At 40.5% G+C, this 20,540-nt stretch overlaps 2 protein-coding genes across 3 annotated transcripts in view; one reads left to right on the forward strand and one right to left on the reverse strand.

Annotated features, from left to right (window-relative positions):
• Window positions 1-748: 748 nt before the first annotated feature.
• On the reverse strand, window positions 749-2,845 carry LOC126513333 (translation initiation factor IF-2-like). Its single transcript, XM_050161658.1, has 3 exons — window positions 2,703-2,845; window positions 1,589-2,014; window positions 749-1,418 (listed from the first exon to the last, which is right to left on the reverse strand). The coding sequence occupies exons 1-3, from the start codon at window positions 2,843-2,845 to the stop codon at window positions 749-751; spliced, it is 1,239 nt and encodes a 412-aa protein (XP_050017615.1).
• Window positions 1,683-20,540, forward strand: part of Tab2 (TGF-beta activated kinase 1 (MAP3K7) binding protein 2) — a 56,049-nt gene continuing 37,191 nt past the window's right edge. Inside the window, exon 1 of one of the 2 annotated variants that reach the window (XM_050161598.1) lies at window positions 1,683-1,828. The gene's annotated coding sequence lies outside the window, so the exon portion shown is untranslated. The remainder of the gene's footprint in view (window positions 1,829-20,540) is intronic. The other variant, XM_050161597.1, reaches the window with a different exon arrangement.

Below are 20,540 nucleotides of genomic sequence, written 5' to 3' on the forward strand. Positions count from 1 at the left end.
ATCATATACTTCTTTTATTGTCATCTCCACCAGAGAGAAAAAATGGAAGCTCCAAAGTTGGAAAACATTAGCACTTGTGACTTCTGAAGGGCTAAAGGTTTTTAATTGTAGCTAAACCCCAATACTTCAGGGGTTGTTTGTTTCGGGTTTTTCCGAGACAGAGGTTCTCTGTGTAGTCCTGGCTGTCCTCGAACTCACAGAGATCCTCCTGCCTCTGCTTCCAGCATAAAGACCTGTGCCATCGCTGCCCCAGGTTGTTTTTTTTTAATTAGTATGAAAAAGGAAGTGGAAGGGTTATATTTAAATGTTAAGAAAGAGTTTTTAAAACAATAAACTCTCACACCCGTGGAGTTTATACTGGAAATGGAATAATAAAAACAGTCCTTCGGGATTTTTCTCGGGAGTAAGAATTTCTTCAAGGAAGAAACTGGCAGCGATATGCACGTTTTGGACAGGGTCAGAAAAAAATGCCTCTTTTTTTTTTTTTGGACATATGAAAGCGCCAGGATTTTTAAATAAATTTATCTTACTTTGTGAGAAATATCTGAACGTTAAACATTTTCCCCCGGAGGGAAAATTAATCCCATATATCTTTAAGAAGATAGAAATTCGAAGTGTCCCCCTCTCCCCTCCAAGCTAAAGTGTCTTTGGCTCGGCTTCTAGGACTTCTAGGAACGCGCAATTAAAATCGAAACGACTCCCTTGCACTAGTGAGAGCCTTTGCTTTTTCTCCCCTCCACACAGCGGCTCAAGGAAACTCCAGAGCCCGATCCAAACTCCGCGGCTTCCAGGACGCGTCCCGCAACGCCCGGGCTCCGTCCCCGCGCGCGGTCCCTCCCGGCTGAGCCGCGGCCTCGGCGCGGCCGGGCTCCAAGGGGGTGTGTCCGGCTCGCAGGCCCGGAGGTCCCGCAGGCCCGGCGCTCGCCTCCGCCGCGGGCCCACCTGCTCCGCGGCGCACCCCGCCTTCGGGGACATCCCCGTGCGTGGCCGCCGACCCACGCGGGCGGCCTGTCACCCGCTTCCGGCCCCGCGCGCGAGAGCCCCTCGGCGGCGAAGGCGGCGGCGCGCGCGCGGGTCGGGGCTCAGTGCCTCCCTCTCCCGCCCGAGTCCGAAGGGAAGCCGCGCTCGTCTCCCCAGCCCGCGCGCGCCCCGGCTCGCCGTCCCCTCCGCCCACCCCCGCCGCCCCACTCAGCCACGGCGAGACAGACGGGCGTGGGGACCGCAAGCGAGCGCCGGAGGTGGGGCGGGGAAAAGAGAGCATCCCCGCCACCCGGCGGAGGGAGGCCTCGTCACAGCCGCCGCCTGGGCCGCGGCCGCAGATCTCGCGGTGTTTGCCCGCCGCCGCGCCGCCATATTGTGTGGCCGTATTTTGATGCGGACTGGGCTGGCGGAGCCGCGGCGGCGAGAGCGAGCGAGAGCTGGGGGGGTGGGGGGAGGGCAGGCGAGCGGCCGGGGGGTGGGGGCGGAGGGAGTCAGGGCGGCCGTGCGAGCCGGAGCCGAGCAGCGGGCCGCGGCCACGGCGCCCCGGCCATCGCTTTGATCCGCGGCAGGCGCCCCAGGCCGACCCCCTCCCCTCCCCCTCAGCCGCGAGCGGCGGCGGCGGCAGCGGCCGGAGGGAGTTGGCGGCGGCAGCGGCGGCGGCCGGGCGGAGGGGGCTGAGCGGGGAGGGAGGGAGGGCTGAGGTGTCCCCCCTGCCGGGTGGAATCGGCGCTGGCGGCGGCCGTGGTGGCGGAGGCGGCGGCGGCGACGACGGGGGAGACGGCTGCCCAAGTGGGAGAGGCGGCGGCGGCGGACGAGGAGGAGGGGGAAGCCGCGGCGGCGGCGAAGGGTAAGCGGACGGCGCTGCGGGGCCTCGGCGGGATCCTCAGCCCGCTTCCCGTGTCGGCTCCGGGTCGGGGACCGGCTCTCCCCGGCGCGCGAGGCCCTTGTGGGGGCGTCCGCGCCTTCCTCGCCTTCTTCCTCGCTCCGCCCGGGTCCTGCCCGCGGTGGCGAGGCGCCGGGAGGCCCCCAAGTCCTGCAGGGCGGGTGGGGGCGGGGAGCACAGGGCCTGGCCTGGGCTCCGGGACGCCGGGGGAGGGGGACCGAACGGGCCTGTCCTGGAGCTCAGCGCCGGGGAGAGCCGGGGTGGAGGTGCCTTGCCCCCGGCCCGCCCCCAGGCCTGTGATATGGAAGCGGGAGGGAGGGAGCCAGACTACTTTTTTTTTGGGGGGGGGGGACCCAGTCTGGATAAAGCTGACTCTAGGGGCCCAAGAGTTGAGGGAGAACCAGGGAACTTATGTGTGTGTGGGCTGAAGAGGAAGCACATCGCTCCCTTTCCTTTCCGATTTTGCTTTCCTGCCGCCTTTCTCGAAGTGGGGAGCGCGCCCCGCTGTGACTAGGTGGCCCCCTTAGAGTCACCAGCCGCACCGTGAGACTGTGGTTGAAAGCGGGAGGCTGGCGAGGGTCTCTGGGCGTAGCTGACAGGTGACAGGTGGATCTGTCTGTTGCAGATGCTGTAGAATTGTCCCCTGCAGGGTTGTAGATCAGAAGTGTCAGGGAGTGTGTGAGTTTGTATTTACGTGTTTGTTCAAGTTTCATTCCATATATAGTATATTTGAGATGCTGAGTTTCCATTCAAGTCAGCTTAATTGTTAAGGAGGAATTCTTCAAATGTTTCTGATAAGAGGGGTTTCCAGGAGACTGTAGGGGATGTGCAGCCACACAGCGCTTTTCTTCTGGTCTCTTGAAATTTGGGTTCCCCGAAGCATAGGAGGCTGTTGGTAGATGGGCTTTTATTCATTGGAAAGTTCTCGGACATTAACGTTGTATTCAAGGCAACAGCCAGGCAGTATGGTTTTGCATCCATTTTGTCAGGTCTAGGTAAGTTAGTAAAACGCCAAATTTTAGGGTCAGGTTGATTGACATTTTATATTAGAAGTTAGTTTCTGTCGTAGCATAGTCAAAGATGTTGCTCATTATGCAATTTTAGATTTCGCTGGGAATTTTGGTGGGTACAATTTAGACTCTTTTGGCTTTCGGTTACCACTGTTTAATACTCTTGGTACAATAGCAGATTTTTTACACCTTTTCAAAAATACCCTTAATGTTTCTGTGAAGGTGACTCTGGAGTACTTTTTGAACGTGACAATTTGAAACTTTTTTGAAGACATAGGCGTTTCTAATAAATGAAGAGTTGCTTTTTATATTACTGTGTATGCTTTAGCTGTCTAATTTGACTCCTTAGGGAGAATTAGATTCATGAGTTAAGAGCCGAGTTAGTAGCCAGATAGTCCAGGAAGGGTTCTGTAGCTTTTAGATGTGTGTGGAATGAGTATGTTGAATGGTGGGACTATCCCTATCCGTGTATTAACAGGAAATAGAACAAAAATTCCAGTGATTAGAACTTCTGTTTGCCGCCCCCCACCAGTTTGTAATAGAGAGGGCTTTATGTTTTCAATCTTAAAGAATCTAGCTGAAAGTTGAATATGTTAATTATTATGTTATCCACTGAACATACACCATCACTTCATTTTTATTTGTTTCATGAGGTATCTTTTTCTGAGTTAGAAATGGTTTCCAAAGGACACTATGAAACATCACTATTCAAAACCTTCTGTGAACTCTCACAATAGAACCTGTGTTTGTGTAATTCATTTAATTAATAAGTGGATGAAATGATCAGAGGTGCAAATGATATGCTTCCTGAAAAGCAAATTTTAAATCAATCCCGTTTAATTGAGGGAGCCACCTGTGTTTGGTATTCCATGGAAAGAAGCCCTTGCCTTTAGTAAGTTATGACACCTAGTAAAATGAGGGAAATTCTGCATAGTTAGGTGGGTACTACATAGACCCTAATTAAGTCATTATTGAGTGTTTTCTACTCTGGCAAAAGTCAACATGATTGGTTTTTTGCCTTGACAGAAATAAAAGCTTTATTCTACTTCTATGTAAGGAAAATTACAAAGAACTGTGTAGAAAGCTGTTATGCACCAGTGAGCTGCATACATTTTGTTAGATAGGCATAAGATATATAGATTGTTTGATTTTATGAGTTATGTGCTAGCAAAGCCCCTGTAGGATGAATTTTCTAAAACTAAAGTTATACACATTAGTTTATTTTTATGAATATCAGAATACTTTTGAAAAGAAACTTTGCTTTACTCTAGTTTTTTAAGTTCCTAGAAATATTTATAATATATGAAGTTCATATATTTAAGTTTTATTTCATATCTGCTTGGCCGGATTCACATGCCCCAGGAACAGCAACAATGGTTTTTTGTTTTGACTGATTTTTGCCATCTTTTTTTAGTAAGAACTCTTTAAATCAGGGGTTATGCTATGACAGAGACAAGTGTGAAGAGAAGTAACGCGGGAACAGGGAGGAAGATGCTAGTAGAGGATTGGATTAACAGTTTGCAGAAGTGTAGAAAGGTGGGTAGTGATGGCTGCAAGCACAGGAAAGTGACCTCTGGACTAGAGGTTTCTTTCTGATGGGCTCTCACAAGCTGTGTTTGTCCTCATTTGCCACTGTATTCAGATGCTAACAAATTCGGAGATACTGGCATTAAATAAAAATTAAATATATGTTCTTATTGCTGACTTCTGGCTTATGTTTCCCAAGTATTTAAAAATATTTTAATATTTTATGTCCCAATTCTGATTTTTAAAAAGTCAAGAACACACACTTTCTCAGAAAGGCAAAATCCCTAAGGAAATGCTCTTGGAGTTGCTAGGGACTCTACCCTGCGTTCTTTGGTTAATCTCATCTGTGAATGTTATAACTTGGAGACCAGCATTAAGGAGAAGGCTCTGTCTTTCATTTTCTAAGTATCCTCATCTTTCAAAACAGCCTGTTTATTATAAGTGGTGCTTTACCTTCTAGTTTTTGTTTTTCAAAGGAAATGGGAGGGGGTTACATATTTCACTTAGATTCTAGATTCTTTGCAGTGTTTCTGATCGTATCCTGAGCATGATGAGAATTGATAGCTGATAAGTTGCTGATGTTTTAAGATTTCTGTGAGATAGTTTTAGGTCTTGGCAGCTAAGTTTATTAATTCAAAACTTAATTTATGTAGATCCTCACCTCCATCTTTCAGTGGTGTTTGATAAGTAAGGCTTAATGTGACTGCTTTATTGAGCCCATTCATTTTATTTGTTTGAGATGGTGATCTTCATTTGAGCCCAAGCTGGCCTCAGTCTCCTACTGCAGTACTTACAGGTGTATACTTGGCCTGTCTCATATTTTTAATCATAAGTTCCATTTCAGAATTTGGTACAACACACATGGTACCCTGGTTAGCAAAGAGAATGATACTAATGATCATTGAATTCCCACTGTGTACCAAGTTTTCATTCACTTTTTGTGTATTTGGTAAGCCCTAGTAATGTCTGGGACTCCTATAGATCCTAGAGATGCAGTACTAAATAACAGACAAAGTTTTCTGTTCTCATGTAGTTTACATGTTAGTGGTAGAAGATACAATAAATGAATAAAATGTGTCTGGGGGCAAACACTGGAGAAAGAAAACAGGGAATCTGAACGATGCTTGTTTGGTCTGAGATCTGCAATGAACACCAGTTTTGATTTCAGAAAATAGAACTATCCAGTGACCTTCCTTCTTAGAAGAAGAATATCCTTTAAATCTTGGAAACAAAATTATATTTGTGCTTCAGTATTACAAATTGTTACAGAGCTTCCATTAGTAGGGATTTCCTATTGTTAGTATTTTAAAAAGCTACTTTGTGACTCAGTAGAAAATTCTGGAATTTACCATCCTTGTTTGAACCCTACTTTTGGCCACTTACCACTTTGCCACTGTATTTAGGGCCAGTTATGATTTCTTAGGTTCTCTGAGCCCGTTTTCTAACCTGTAAAATAAATTGTCTAAGGTTTCTATGGTGATTAAGTGGGACATTTTATATGCAAGTCATAAGCAGTAGAGTGTGGGTAAATTGTACCATTTTTGTTTGTTGTCTTTCTGGAACTCTGAGTTGGTGGTGACTGCAGCAAGCTCTCCCAGCACTATTGGACATTGTCAAATCTACATTTCATTGGCCACTTAAGGCAGCCTCACCTGTAGTATAATGTTAATTAAAGAACAGTCTGCCCCTGGTGCTTTCTGGAGAGTTGACGTATGTCATGTATGTAGTCAGTGTAACAGAGGAATACCATTATAGCCTTCAGTGGAGGAGCATTGTGGACCTGGCATCTAGGTTGATAAGCTGGATCTAAGCACTTTGACAAATGGACAGCAAGTACTGTATAAAATTCCAAATCATGTAGTCACTTGACATTTAGCACAGTGCATGCGTGGAACATAGAAAAAGTTCAGTAAAATGTTCACCTGTCAGTTTTTCCTTTATTTCAAAGACTTCACAAAATATTAAAGAAAACATTTACAAACGTGAAATGTACCACTTGTGAATGATATTTTGAAGAAAAACTGAATAGCCATTCAAACTTCAAATCTTTATAACACTGGGAGATCACTAAACTGAGTTCCTGGGGTAGAGCATGTCTTCTTTTCATTGTCTCCTTTGTCCACTCTGGGCAGTGCTTGCCCTGTAACTAGTTCAGCAGGATGTATCTTGAGTGGTTTGTAATGGACATCTTTTGTTCCACCACTACTATTTTTGTGGTTTTGAGACAGGTTCTACTGTATAGACTGGACTGGCCTTGAACACACAGGGATCTGCCTGCCTCTGCCGCCAGAGTGCTAAGATTAAAGGCGTGCTTTGCACCACTACTCTTTTTAGTAGTAAACTCCTGCGTTTGAAAGGTTAGATGTTACACTAGATTTTGTTTTGAAGCAGAGGTTTGCTGTGTACCCCAAGCTAGCCTAGAATTCAGTGTCATCCTTCTGCTTCTCCAGTGCTCTGATTATGGATGTAAGCCTGGTTGAACTTCTAATCCTAAGCATAGCCTAAATTGTTACGTAAAATTTTTTAACTGTCATGTTTTTAAGCCTAGCAAAACTTTTGAGAAAGAAAAATCCTGGAAATCTCAAGGAATGGCTTAATTATTTGCATCAAGGCAATTGTTTATAAACTGTTCCTATGCTGTTGGCATGAACGTGAAAAGGGTAACAATGCTTCTTCCTACATGGAGGACCAAACCGTGCATGCTAAGCAAGTACTCTACCATTAAGATGGAGCCCCCATCCTTCTTTCTTTTTTAGTTTGGTACAAGGTCTGGCCAAGTTGTCCAGGCTGACCTCTAACTTATCCTTCTGCCCCAACCTTAGGTGTAGCTGGGATGGAGGCATGTCTAACACATGATGTGGGATGTAGCAGCTTTTAAAGACAAAACAAAACTAATCCATGGATAATTATATACCTTAACTAACTTAAAGTTCAAGCTTATTTAATCTCTTTAAGGTAGTTTCAGTGGTATTGTTGGTGTGTATTGAGTTTATGAATTTAAATGGCCCAGTCATTTACTTCAGTTCCTGAAACTGAAGATAATGGTGTTTCCTCAGAAACGAGAGAAACATCCCAGCACTTTCCTTAGCAGTGACCATTCTTTGTATGTTTAAATGTCGCACTGGTCAGCTTTTTCCTGTTCTGATACAACCTACCCTCTACCTGATGGATAACAACTGGATTTCCTAAAACTTAAACCTGTCTAGGTCAAAGACCCTTGAGTCATTTCCACAAAACATTTCTTGGATTAAGAAAGGAGGAAAATTCACTGGGCTGGAGAGATGGTTCAGCAGGTGAAAGCACCTATGTGTAGACAAGCTTAACAACCTGAGTTTGATCCCATGGACCAACATGGTAGGAGAGAACCGAATCCTACATGTTGTCCTCTGACTTCTACAAATGTACTATCGCAGGTGCGTGCACATGAGTGCCCTCAGACACACCCAATAGTGATAAAGCAAACAACAACCGAAAAAACACCCTCACAAACCATGTACACACTGCTGTCTGTTCGAATCTGGATACTAGATGAAGTGCCAGTTGAGTGGCTATGATTCTGTGGTTGTTACTCGTCTGCTAATCAGCTGTGGAAAGAAAATAGCACGAGGTATCAGTCAGCTGCTGAGGCTCTAGGAAGAAAGTCTGATTCACACACAGGTACAACAGAAGAGGGCAGAAATAAAAAAAAATTGTACTAGTTTATTTGCCTTTTTTTTTTAAAAAAAAAAAAAGTGGCATTCTTGTTGCACTTAAGGAAAATACGTGGGTTAAACCCAGGCGTCCTAGTTGAAGTCCCAGAAGCTAAATACTAATGTACAGGTGGAAAGGGCCTTGGAGGAAAGAAAGAGGTGAGACAAGAATGTAATAAGAATTTTAGTAGAATTGTGTGGATACTGATCGCATGAATCCATTATAGACTAGTTTTGATTAATGAATTTTTACTTCCCAGTTTATTAATTACTGTGAGTTATTAAATATGACTAATTTTTAGTGTTAACATTTTACTAACCTTTATTTGCATTAATGAAATTTTCACTTGACCTTGTATATATTAATGTTAGCTTTATAGGTTAGCAGAATTGAGCACATGATGTTGGTTTCCTGACTGTTAAGTCAGGTGGTCCAATGATCCTGTTGCTCATATCAGTGCAAGGCCTATGACAGCTCAGTGGGATGCGAGAAAGTATTTGTAAATACAGATGAAAATTTCAGCTGGACAATTTGATTGTGCAAATCCAGGTAGGGAGTGTTTTCAGCAGAGAAACCAGTGAAGTCTGAATTCTAAAGAACTGGGGCTATAGGTGTAGAAAATTCACCTGATTTTGTACCCCTTAGAAACTGGGTTAGCATTGCTTTTGAGTTCATCTCATTGTTAATCTGTCAGATTGTTAGTCTCTGTCATATCAATTAAATTCCTTAATTTTAGTGGCTTGATAAAAAAAGATCTGGCATTAAAAATCACTTGAGTCAATTTCAAATTACTTAGTTATTAAATAACTTGTTTAACTGCTCTATGATCATTGGAGTTTGTGTGCTAAATTATCATTCAGACTTTTATTTAAAGTTTTTTAATTATGTACTTATTCAGAATTTTTAAAAAATTATGTGTACACTTGAGTGAGTTAGATGCTTGGGAGCTGGAGTGAGAGCCACTGATTGAGAGCCATGTGATGTGGGTATTGGGAACCAAGCTCAGGTGCTCTCCCAAGACAAAATGTGCTCTTAATAGCTTAAGCCATTTCTTCAGCCCCTCTTTCAAACTTTCTGAGCCAAACTTGTCTTAAGAAAATGAATATTGTATCACCTAATTTACATAGTAACTATATTTTCTGTATTTCTTATTTTACCTAGCAAAGTATCTATCTACCTGGAACCCAGTAGGCATCAATGAGTAGCACCAAAATTGTAAAATGAATCCTATACTTTTTAAAAATAATATTCAACTGTACATATAAAGCTTCTTGTATAGATAAGTATTTGCTTTTATATTCTCTTTGCGGGGGAAGGGAGGAGTAAAGCATGTTGTGAGCCTAGTCTTGAAGGGTTGAACCATCTTTCCAATCCTACTTCCTTATTCTTGACATTCTGTGGACTGTTTGTATCTCCACTTTTACTTTATACTAACCTTTATAGATTATAGGTTTTTATGGTGCTTATTATCATAAGTAGACATAGAGAAGTAGACAATGCAGGCACAAACAGTTTTGATTTTAAAAAAGGGATTTAAGAGTACCTGTAATCCCGGTACTGGGGCAGCAGGCATCAAGGAGGCTCAAGGTTATCTGTAGGTTCGTGGTGAGTTTGATTTCAGCTTGGAATGCATAAGACTGTCTCAAAAAAAGGAGAGAGAGAGAATTCAGAACAGATTGCATGTTCAGTTTAAAGCCACTGAGTACAAACACCAGTATTCTTTCTATGCACTAAGGTAATGTTCACACTGTGACTGGCATGTTGCAGAGGACTTGAGTAAAGTATTACTTGGCTATTTTTCTGATAATTTCCCAGGAAATGGGGGGTGGGGAACAACATGTATACATGCACACGTGGAAATGGGGATTTCAAAAGAAAATTCCCACTTCCACATACGGTGACTCTACTTACATAGAAAAGTGTACTTGCATGCTTAGAGATTTTCAGACTGTGGTGATTGGTTGGCCCGAGTGAGACACTCATTCTCTTCATGAAATTTTCCACTCATGAACAGTGACATACATTCAGAGGATGACTGTCAAGGGCCAGTGTCGCAGTTTTGAAAGTGGAACAAGTACCTTTTGAGGGAGATAAGTAGTCCATGGGAAAATTAAGCTAATGATCATAACTAAACCTAGGTACTAATTAGTGTTTCAGTATGTTTATTGTGTCACATTAAAAGAACACCAGGATTACAGCACGGTCTGGTGGCTGTCTACTTATTATTACAGCTCACTCAGAAGTTTTGGATTCCTGCTGTGCATCAGGTACTTACTAGGTAAAGGGGATGGTCAGATTACTAAAATGTTCTTGTTCTAGAGATGTGTGCAGAAGAGTGTGATACATTGTGATAAATGTTCTAACCTGGTTCAGCAAAGCCCTTTAGGAATCTACTAGAGGGATCGGCTGATTCATAAGCAATAAAACAACACAAAAAGACTGCACTTAATCTCAGAGTGAGTAAGACGAGGGGATGCCATTTCACGCATAAAGAAGCATGCCTAAAACGTGGAGGTTGGAAAGTCTATAAATTGTGACTAGTTCCATGATACACAGAACCCTGGTGGTGTTGGAAATGGAAAGCGAGGGAGAAAACAGCATAAAGATCCTTGTGTACTCTGTAAAGAAGACTGGCTTCATCTTGTTACTGATGGACACAAGTACTGAACATTCTAAAAAGCCTGGCTGCAGTGGAGCTGGGTTAGAAGGACATGTAGGCCTTATGCTGTTTGAGAATTGACAGAGGTGGGATCGGAATCCAGGCTGTTAATTAAGGAGGGAGTTAATAATGGACTTGAGGGAATACTAAGTGGGAAGTAGAGGTAAAGATCACACATCCCTGGCTTGTGTTCCTGGTAAATTCTGACAAAGTTCACCGGTACAGAACAGACCAAGGGAACAGTGAATTTTGGAAGTTGTTTGAATTTTCTGTGTTGAATTCAAGATTCTTTTGTAGGGGGAAAAGAGAGCATGATTTCTATGTACATGGAAGAAAATGGGAATTTTTGTGCAGATAGTTTTTTAGCAAGTATTTGCATAAGAAATGATGATGATAAGTGTTACCAAATATAAGAAGTAGCAAATGCAGAAACCTATGCATGGGAGCCTATTTGCTATCTCCCAGGAACTTGGGGGTGTGGAAAATAGGAAATGATATATGAGTATGTACTTTCCATGTAGATTTTGATTGTGCTAAGGACTTCAGATTTTATTCAAGATGAACTAGGAAGCCAACAAGAGTCTTAAGATAAAACTTAGTTTGCATTTCCCTTATTTCGTAGAACTTATTTCTATGGATTATTAATTGGTGTTTCTATATTAATCTTTCTATAATGTATACAGATTTTGTAGTCATAATTAGACTGCTGTCAGTACTTTATAATCGTCACTAAGAAACTCTTTTGTCTTCCTTTATAGTCTAGCTATTTCCTTCAACCTTAATCCTAGCAAACAACAATTTGTTTCCTTACCACACTATAATTTTTTCATGGAAAATTGCATAAATGGAATTATACATTGTTACCTTTTGAGATTTGCTTTTTATTTTGGCTTTACCTAGTATCCTTGATCCATGCAAATTGTTGGATGAATCAATAGTCATTCCTTGTAATGCTGAGAAGCATACTATTGTTAGGATGTTCTACAATTTACTGAAACATTCATTAGTTTGAAGGACCCTGGGGTCTCCAATTTGACATTATAAAAATAAAGCTTGGGATTATGTGTTGAGTGTGCACATGAATGTACCAAGGTGGGAAGTGAAGAATCAGTCTGAACTTCCTCATTCATGAGGAGGATCCCAAGGTTTCCTTACTGTTCTCTGTATTGTTGGATGAAGTACCACTTTTTACAAAAGACACATTGTCTATTTCAGCAGAAAAGACTAACTATTGGAAAAGGTTTATTCTTGAAAAGTAGCCAAATTGTGTGCAGTCTTTGGTGAGCTGGTCAGGCAGGACCTTGCATGAGACAGGTGAAAGGAAGGGAGGGAGGAAAAAAAAACCTATTATTTTCCCTAACAATAAATGAGATCAGGGGACAGCGAAGTGTACCAAATAGTCAATATCCGTCGGAAAACAGCATGATACAGAAAATCAGGGTTCCAGCTAGGCCTCAGAGATGTGGCATATCAATATGTAAAAGTCAAATGCATGTGGAAAGGCAAATAGATTGGTGAATACATGGACAAAAAGAGTATGAGGCAGTAGCAATAATCGAGGCTTTAACATTGAATTTCTGTGTGAAATACAAACACAACTCCCAGCTTAAGTTTATAACCCCAAATTAGAGAACCCACTCCTTCAAATTAGCATATGATTAAACCGTGGTATACCCAACAACAGTATAGTTTTCAACATTAACGAGAAATGAACTATTGATACTTGTAACAATTTAGTTGGAACAAGGGCATTAGAAAAGGCAAACCTCTGTTTGGTACAAGCTCCTCTCCAAATCATGTTTATAGCCTTTAGTTCCCAAAGGTTGATGTGTATATATATGGGTATTTAGGTAAGGAGATTTACAGTGAACAGTTTTGTACATGTTTTCATGTGAAAATACATTATTATAAGAAACAGTTAGACCTTTCCAGAGTTATTGTCATTTTACATTGCACTTAGTAATGTATGAGAGATCTGGTTTCTCTGCGTTTTCACCAGCACTTGGTACTGTCAGTATTTTTCATCTCAGCCAATCTAATAGTTGACATCACATAGCTTACTTTGTATTTCCTAATAGCTGGTGGTATAATAACTGTTTTCATGTGCTTCTTTGCTGTCTGTGTGTCCTTGGTTTGGTATAGTGCCTATATTCTAACTGGGTTGTTTCCTTCTGCTGAGGTTAAGAGATTCTTTATGCCATCTAGATCCTTGTCTCTTCTTATTAGTGATTTGCAGACATTTTCTCCTAGCATGGGACTTTTTTCTATGTCTTCTTAGCAGTGTCTTTACATAGAGGAACTTTTGATTTGGATGAAGTCTAGCTGTTCATTGTTTCTGTTCATTTTATCTTTGGATTGTGCCTTTCCTGCCACCCCTCAGAACTCACCTGTTCTCAAAGATTTTCTCCTGTTATGAAAGTTTTCTAAAAGCTTTATATATAACAATAGAGATGTATCATCTATTTTAATTTTTATATTAAAATCTGATGTTTAGGTTGAGTTTTTTTTTTTTTTGACTTGTGAATGAGTATTTGTTCCAACGTTATTGGCTTTTAAAACTATTCTTCCATTGACTTGCTTTGACAAAAATCACATGGCTGTAATTGCAAGGGTCCATTTCTGTTTTTTTTCTCATCTTTTGCTCTTTGGATCTGTCCTTCCCACTAGTATTATACTATCTTGATTGCTGTAACTACATGGTAACTTGTCAGATTTCTCTAATTTTATTCTTTTTTAAAATTTATTTTGACTATTGTTTCCTTTTTATATTTAAAACACACATACACACACATACCCCACTGGAATTTTGTTAAGAATCACATTACATTGTGGTCAGTTTTGGAGAAAATTTAGATTCCTACTCTATTGACACAGTTCATGAATGTAGTATCTTTAGCCTTTTAAAAACGTTTTTTATGTCTTTCCTCAGCATTTTGTAGTTTCCAGAATGTAATTCATACACATTTTGTTAGATTTATTCCTAGACTGTAAAGCAATTGTAAGTAACTGTTATGTTTTAAATTTTGACTTTTAATTGTTCATATGAACAAATATCAATATAGCTGATGGCTGTGGATGCGCATTGTGTTCTGAGACTTTTGAACTGTTTTTAAGTAGATTTTGTGAGCACAGACTATTTTAATTGCTTCTCAGTTTTTGTGCTTTTTATTTCTTTTCTTGCCTCACAGCTCTGGCTAACTTTTTTGGGGTCTTAGGATATATTCAGTCTTTGACCACAAAGGATGTGTTGGCTACATTGTTTTTGTAGGTGCTATTTATCAGTTCCCTTTTTAGTTATAGTTTGATTAAAAGTTTTTATCGTTTTTATCATGACTGGGTCTTGGACAATATCAGATACTTTTTATATATCAGTAACTGGTTTTATGGTCTTTTTTTTTTTTCTTTAAACAGGTTACCTCATTTTTTAAACATTTACTCTGAAATATATGGAATAGATAATGAGACTAGAACAAAGATGTAAGAAAAAAGACTATATTGAAAATGATTGCAGTGATCGAGATGAGAGGCTGTGGTGGTTGGAACTGGGGTAGTAACAGTAAAGGGTGAGAAAAGGTCAGATTTTGGATGTGTTTCAAGCCCTGTGTGGGCAGGAATTGCTGATGAATTATATGTGGAGCATGAGAGGGAATTCAAGAATGACTCCCAAGAGTTTTGGCCTAAGCAGTTGGAAGCATGGAATTGCTGTTGACTGAGTTGGGAAGAGTGGGGAAATGGCAAGTTTAGACTGGGCTAGGCAGTCAGGACATTGCTTTTGAACACATTAGCTCTGAAATGTTTTCTAGACTTACAATTTATAAAATCAAGTAGGCAATTCATTCAATACTTAAAATGGAACTAGGTGAGGAATTCAGGCTAGAAATAAAAATTTATCAGTGAGGTAAAATAGAGTTGTTACGGATTGTAATTCCTTTCTGTTTAGTACATTTAGTCTGTTAACAAACTAAAGAAATTCGTGAAAGTGTGAATTGGTTCTGTTTACCAACAGACAGTTGAATATCCGATGTTAAGAACACCAGAAATTTTATGGTTGGGAAAGAATTTTGAGGATAGATATTTTGAAGATTACATTTGTCTTGAACCATACTTAATTGGTAGATGACTGTTGTAATATTACTCATCTAACAGTTTTTATTACTAATTGGGAGCTTTGTCCTAAGCCTTTATAAACTGCAGGAGCCTGTACCTATTGTGAAGAGCTTGACATTGCTATTCAGTTCCCAGGTGGCAGTCCCTGACAGCAGTTCTTGTATATGAAGCCACCCAGAGAGATAGGAGAAACCAGGATGTGAAACAGCTGACAAGAAGAGGTGCAGCTCAGAATCAGCTGGCGAAGTGAATGAGATCTGAGGACGGGTACATCTTCTGGGTCCCACCCAGATTTCTGCACATTGAACCTTAGGCAGTATTTTTAAAACACCATCATTTTTTTTCTTGCTATAACTAATCAGTAGCTCTAGCATAGCATCTTCTCATTGGTGATTTGTATATTGTTAGCATTGCTTTATTTACTTCTATTTGCACAATTTACCAACTTGTATTGATAATTATCTGTTAATTTTTCAGTGTTTTGTACTAAGTTGTTTTAAATATTTCTTTTTCTTTTGGAAAAAAGAAAGTTCACAGAGTATACTGCAAGGATACAGCTGGTATGGCAGTAACAGCTACCTGTCCCAATAGTCCTTTAGCACATGGACAATTAATAAATATTTGTGAATGAATGATGCACACATCCTACCAAAAGTTTAGAGCTAGTTCATGAAACTTTGACTTTGAACACAAATGCATTTACAATTCAGGTTACAATTGCATGCCTTTTAGGAAATTTCTGTGCTCTATTTTCTATCTACTCCTCTCCATTTTCAGGTAAATGGCAGAAGTAGGTATAGAACAAAATTTTCTTTGTTAGTTATTATGCTTATAAAACATTACCATACACTTTTTTATGAGCAAACCCTGAGCTTTTACTGTTCTATCGTACATTTAAATAGCAAGGAAGTTAGTAATTTCTAAGTACTACTTACACATGGGTACACATGCATGTGGAGGCCAGAGAATCACCTCCAGTGATCCTTATTCCTCAGGAGTTAGCCACTGTGTTTTTTGAGACAAAAATCTCTCACTGGCCTGAAACTTACCAATTCAACTAGGCTGGCTGGACATAAAGACCAAGGGATCTGCTAGTCCCTGCCTCCTAAAGACTGGGATTGCAAAGTCCCATCACCATGCCTGGCTTTTCCAAGACATCTATCTATACTGGGGATCAAGTCTGAGTGCTTTTAAATGAGCTGTCTAATAGCACTAAAATATCTTTATTTGCAGTTGTATAGTGTGTTGTGTAGAGGTGTGCATGTGTACATATCTATACACATTACAGATAAATAGTCACTCTATGACAGACTAATAGAATATATATGGTGCTCTCTGATACTGTTGACACCAAGATAAAGATATTTAGTGACCTTGTTTAAGCATTTTTTTAACATTTAACTTTATTTTATGTGTATTTGGTATGAAGGTGCCAGATACCCTGGAACTGGAGTTATAGACAGTTGTGAGCTGCCATGTGGGTGCTGGGGATTGAACCCAGGTCCTCTGGGAGAGCAGCCAGTGCTCTTGACCGCTGAGCCTTCTCTCCAGCCCCATTAAGCATCTTGAATAAGGGAAAATAGTTGCATATTCATATTTATCTTAATGATGTGAATGAAACAACTGAATGATTATGTGGAGCATTAAATGAGCAAACACATTATAAGACATTTGGCTATGTACCTGACACTTGTTAGCAAAAGCTTTACACTTCTTTTCCTTGGCCTTCTTGATACTTTAAAAAACAAAACAAAGTGGTCTTATATAGCCTAAGCTGGCCTTGTATTTTACAAGTGTTGGAATGCCGGCATGAACCAGTACAATGAGCTTGATACCAATTCTTTCTTGCTTTCATGGAGCTAACTTTCTTGGCTTTGTTTTTCAAGTTTTCTTCTTAGCTTTCCTCTTTTGCATTTCTTACTTAGGTCAAATCAACTTTAAAATCCCTTGTTTCTCATAGGAAGGATATGATGTGACCCAGTTTGTATTTTAGGCAATTAGTAGGCTTGTTGCAGTTGTAAAGTACAGCCTAGGAAAGCTGTTCAGTAGGACAGGGTATCAGATAGGAAGCTGTTAATTGGTTATCAAGGTGCAACTAAACCCCCTAAACATTAAGGAGGGAATAGGAGTGGATACAAGGCCTTGGGAGTGATGAGTGAAACTTTGCCATTGGTTATATGAAGATAGCAAAGAATCAGAGATAGGACGCTGGGGTTCCTGACTTCAGAGCCTCACAGCTTATAGCTAATAGAAATGCATTGTTGGGCAAGAGGTAGAGTTGTAGTTGAGTTGTTTAAGATGGTGGTGTGTATTGTCAGGATGTTGGTTTACTTGTTCCAGACCCACCCTTTCTTCCTCACTGTCTGAATTCCATTGCTGTTAGTCTAAGAGCTTCCTTTAGGAAAAAGTATGTTCTTTTTAGTCATAGCCAGCAGCAGAGCTTATTACATGTGGAGAGAAATGTATTTCCTACCCTTATTCCTAGTCTCTTGAGATCTCTGTGCCCTGTGTGAAGATGACTTAAGAGACTATACCATCGTTGTCAACCCACTTAACAGGCCGTAGGTAGTGAAGCAAGTTGTTAGAGCTATTTGAAGAAAGCTGCAACTATATGCTGTGTTTACAACCAAATAGTAATCAGTCCCAGTAAATGAAGCATGATTCATCTCGTATCACTAGGTAAGACCTACTTGCATAAAGTAATTAAAACTTAACCCTCAAATCTGTATTTATAGGTTTTCTATAGAATTTTGTTTAAATCTCCATCATGTATGTTATATAAATCTAATTAATAAATATATGTTTTATTCCAAGTCTATTTGTTTATATTTCACGTTTCTCTGCCTTCTGAAATAGGGACCCTTATATACATGTACCAATTTTACATACTAAATCTTTTTGTAGAAGACAGTGTTTGCTTCATAGCTTCAGAATGAATCAGAAACCTTGGATTTTAATCCAAGGCCTGCCACTAAACCGTGTGAGAACTTAGTTCATAGAATCTAGGTGCATGTTATAGGGGCTTAGAAGACACTGTAGAATGAAACATTTTATTACTACTTTTAAGGTATCTTGTCCCTAATTTACTAAGTTAATAACTCATGAAAGTTCTTACTGCCCAGTAAATAAGCTTGTCAGGGTTTTGTTTGTTTGTTTTTTGGTTTTTCGAGATTAGATTTCTCTGTGTATCTTTGGAGCCTGGCCTGTCCTGGAACTTGTTCTGTAGATCAGGCTAACCTTGAACTCACAAGAGATCTACCTGCTTCTACCTCCTGAGTGTGGGATTAAAGGTGCCTGCCACCACCAGACAACCTAAGGTTGTTGAACCTTGAGTAGTGCTGTCTCGGTCCTCATTGGGGTGTTAGAATATCTCCTTTATCTACTTAGTGGAAATTTGGCCTTCTCAATATATTTTCTGGTATTTGAAGTTGCAAAACAAGTCTTAATATTGATTTATTGAGCGCGTTTTACTTATTTTGTATACATTATGTGTCTATATTGTATATAGGCAGTATTCTATATTTAAGCACATAGTCCATGTCTCCAGAAGAGCAGAACAATAAGAGAAAAAATGATGAATCATGGTGTTTATTGGTCCACAGGAGCATTAGTAATTCTGAGTGTAGAGCCCCTGTGGGCTGAAGCAAGGGAAAGATTCAAGGTCAAACTAGAGCTGCTTTTGAAGAAGTGGTTTTAGTGTCAGTGTGGAGAAATCGCATTCTAAGCAAAAGCATTGGTCATTGAGGGGGGAAAAAAGAGGTTGAATATGTTCACCAAGCCTGAATGGATACCTACCTATATAGGGGCTGATGGGCAGTAAAAGTAGGTAGATTTTAAGTAAATAGATAATAATGAATGCTGGTGAAAATAGGAACAAAAGGAAACCCTTATATATACTGCTAGTGAGAATGTAAGGTAGTCTGGAAACTGAAAATCAGTATAAAAGCCTCTCAAAAACCTAAAACTAGATCTACCATAGGATGCCGCCAATGCTGCTCCAGTGTTTGCCCAGAGACGGCCAAGTCAGCAGTCACAGAGGTAAAGAGGCATGGGTAAAGAAAATGCAGAATATGTACACAAATGGAATGTTTTCAACCTAAAAGAACAAAGTTACATGGTTTGCAGGAAAATGAGTAACTGGAAGTTATCTTAGTTACTCAATCCAGACTCAGAAAGACAAATACCATTTGTCTTACATATATCCTCATTTTCAGTTTCTAGATTTTATAAAGATACATAAAAACCATGTGTTTTCCTCTTTTTTTGTTTTTTGTTTGTTTCTCTGTGTAATTATGGAGCCTGTCCTAGAACTGTGTAGACCATGGTGGCCTTGAACTCTCAGAGATCCACCTGTCTTTGCCCTGCCACCCCTCATGCTAGAATTAAAGGTGTGCATAACCACTGCCTGGCAAAACCATAAAAGTAGATGTGAAACATTGTAGGAGGACAAAGGGGCTCTTTTCTTTTTGTGCTGGTGAGAGGAGGAGAGGTAAGGAATGTATAACTAATGTATCTCAATGTTCAGAATGGACTTGTGTGAAAATGTCCCTCTCTATCTAACAGAACCATGTATGATGAATATGCTCAAGGATTTTTTTTTGAAATGTAAAGAAATATATTTCAAATAGGTAAATATTTAGGGCTGAGAGTGTGAGTGTGTGTGTGTGTGTGTGTGTGTGTGTGTGTGTGTGTGTGTGTCAGTAGGTAGAATGCTTACCTAGCATGTCTGAGGCCCAGAGTTCAATCACAGCACAACATAAGCCATGCATGGTGATGCCCACCTGTTATTATGCAACTGAGGAGGTGGAAGCAAGAGGATCAGCTACCAGAATTTGACCCAGCCTGGAATATATGAGATTCTGCCTTTTCTTTTTAAGTTAGAGTCAATAGAGAGATTTTAATCTAAATTATATGATCCTAAAGAAACTGAGGGTAGATCTTGAGGGAGAGGTGCATGCGGCGGTGAAAAGGGTTCAGTTTTTATTGAGTTCTAATGTAACTTTCCCATTTCTCTCTGTTAGGGTTTTACAAGAAGCAGACCACAGCAGCATCAGCAACACCTTTTTCTTTAGCACTATAAGACACTTCTCATGTTATGCTCTAGATGTGGATGTCTCTGTGTAGTTATACATATTATCACCTTGGAATTTAGGTATATAATTGTTCGGGGCTCCTGCTAGGACTTCTTTTTTGTGTTTGGTATTAATATTTTAAAAATCACAAATAAGCCTAGGCTAGTCGTGGTGACTCTTGCCTTTGATCCCAGCACTCTGAGGGCAGAGACAAGCAGATCTCTGTGAGTTCAAGTCCAGCGTGGTCTACATACAGTGAGACCCTGTCTTTGGGGGAAAAAAAAGGTAGCTGTGTTTCACTATCATTCTCCCTTCTTGTTATTTATATTGTGCTTTTGAAACCTTGTTTTCACACACCACCACCAACTCTTTCCTGTCTTCTCATTGGTCTACTGGTTCAGCCTCTAGTGTGATTGCTATTCCCAACTCCAGTATTACGCCTGTATCCATTTTTGGACATGTCACATTGTAGCTGATAATATGACCATATTTCAATAAAATTAGCCATCTGTATAATCATGAGTATTTTACACATTCAAAACCACTCTGAGGGAATCTGTAACTTTCTTGAGACAACGAAAGGGCCCATGACCTCTGATAGTAGACCCAAA

The sequence above is a fragment of the Alexandromys fortis genome, unplaced genomic scaffold (genome assembly GCF_014885135.2).
Source record: "Alexandromys fortis isolate MF-2015 unplaced genomic scaffold, M_Fortis_MF-2015_v1.1 scaffold_134, whole genome shotgun sequence".
NCBI lineage: Eukaryota > Metazoa > Chordata > Mammalia > Rodentia > Cricetidae > Alexandromys > Alexandromys fortis.

What these genes read in the sequence shown, in the direction of transcription:
- LOC126513333 (XM_050161658.1), bottom strand. Translation starts at nt 2,845, where the DNA reads ATGGATGCAAAACCATACTGCCTGGCTGTTGCCTTGAATACAACGTTA. An exon ending in GAGACCAGAAGAAAAGCGCT is followed by an intron (nt 2,015 to 2,702) that starts GTGTGGCTGCAC and finishes CCCGCCCTGCAG; the next exon opens with GACTTGGGGGCCTCCCGGCG. An exon ending in CGCTGCCGCCGCCGCCGCTC is followed by an intron (nt 1,419 to 1,588) that starts GCGGCTGAGGGG and finishes CCACCCCCCCAG; the next exon opens with CTCTCGCTCGCTCTCGCCGC.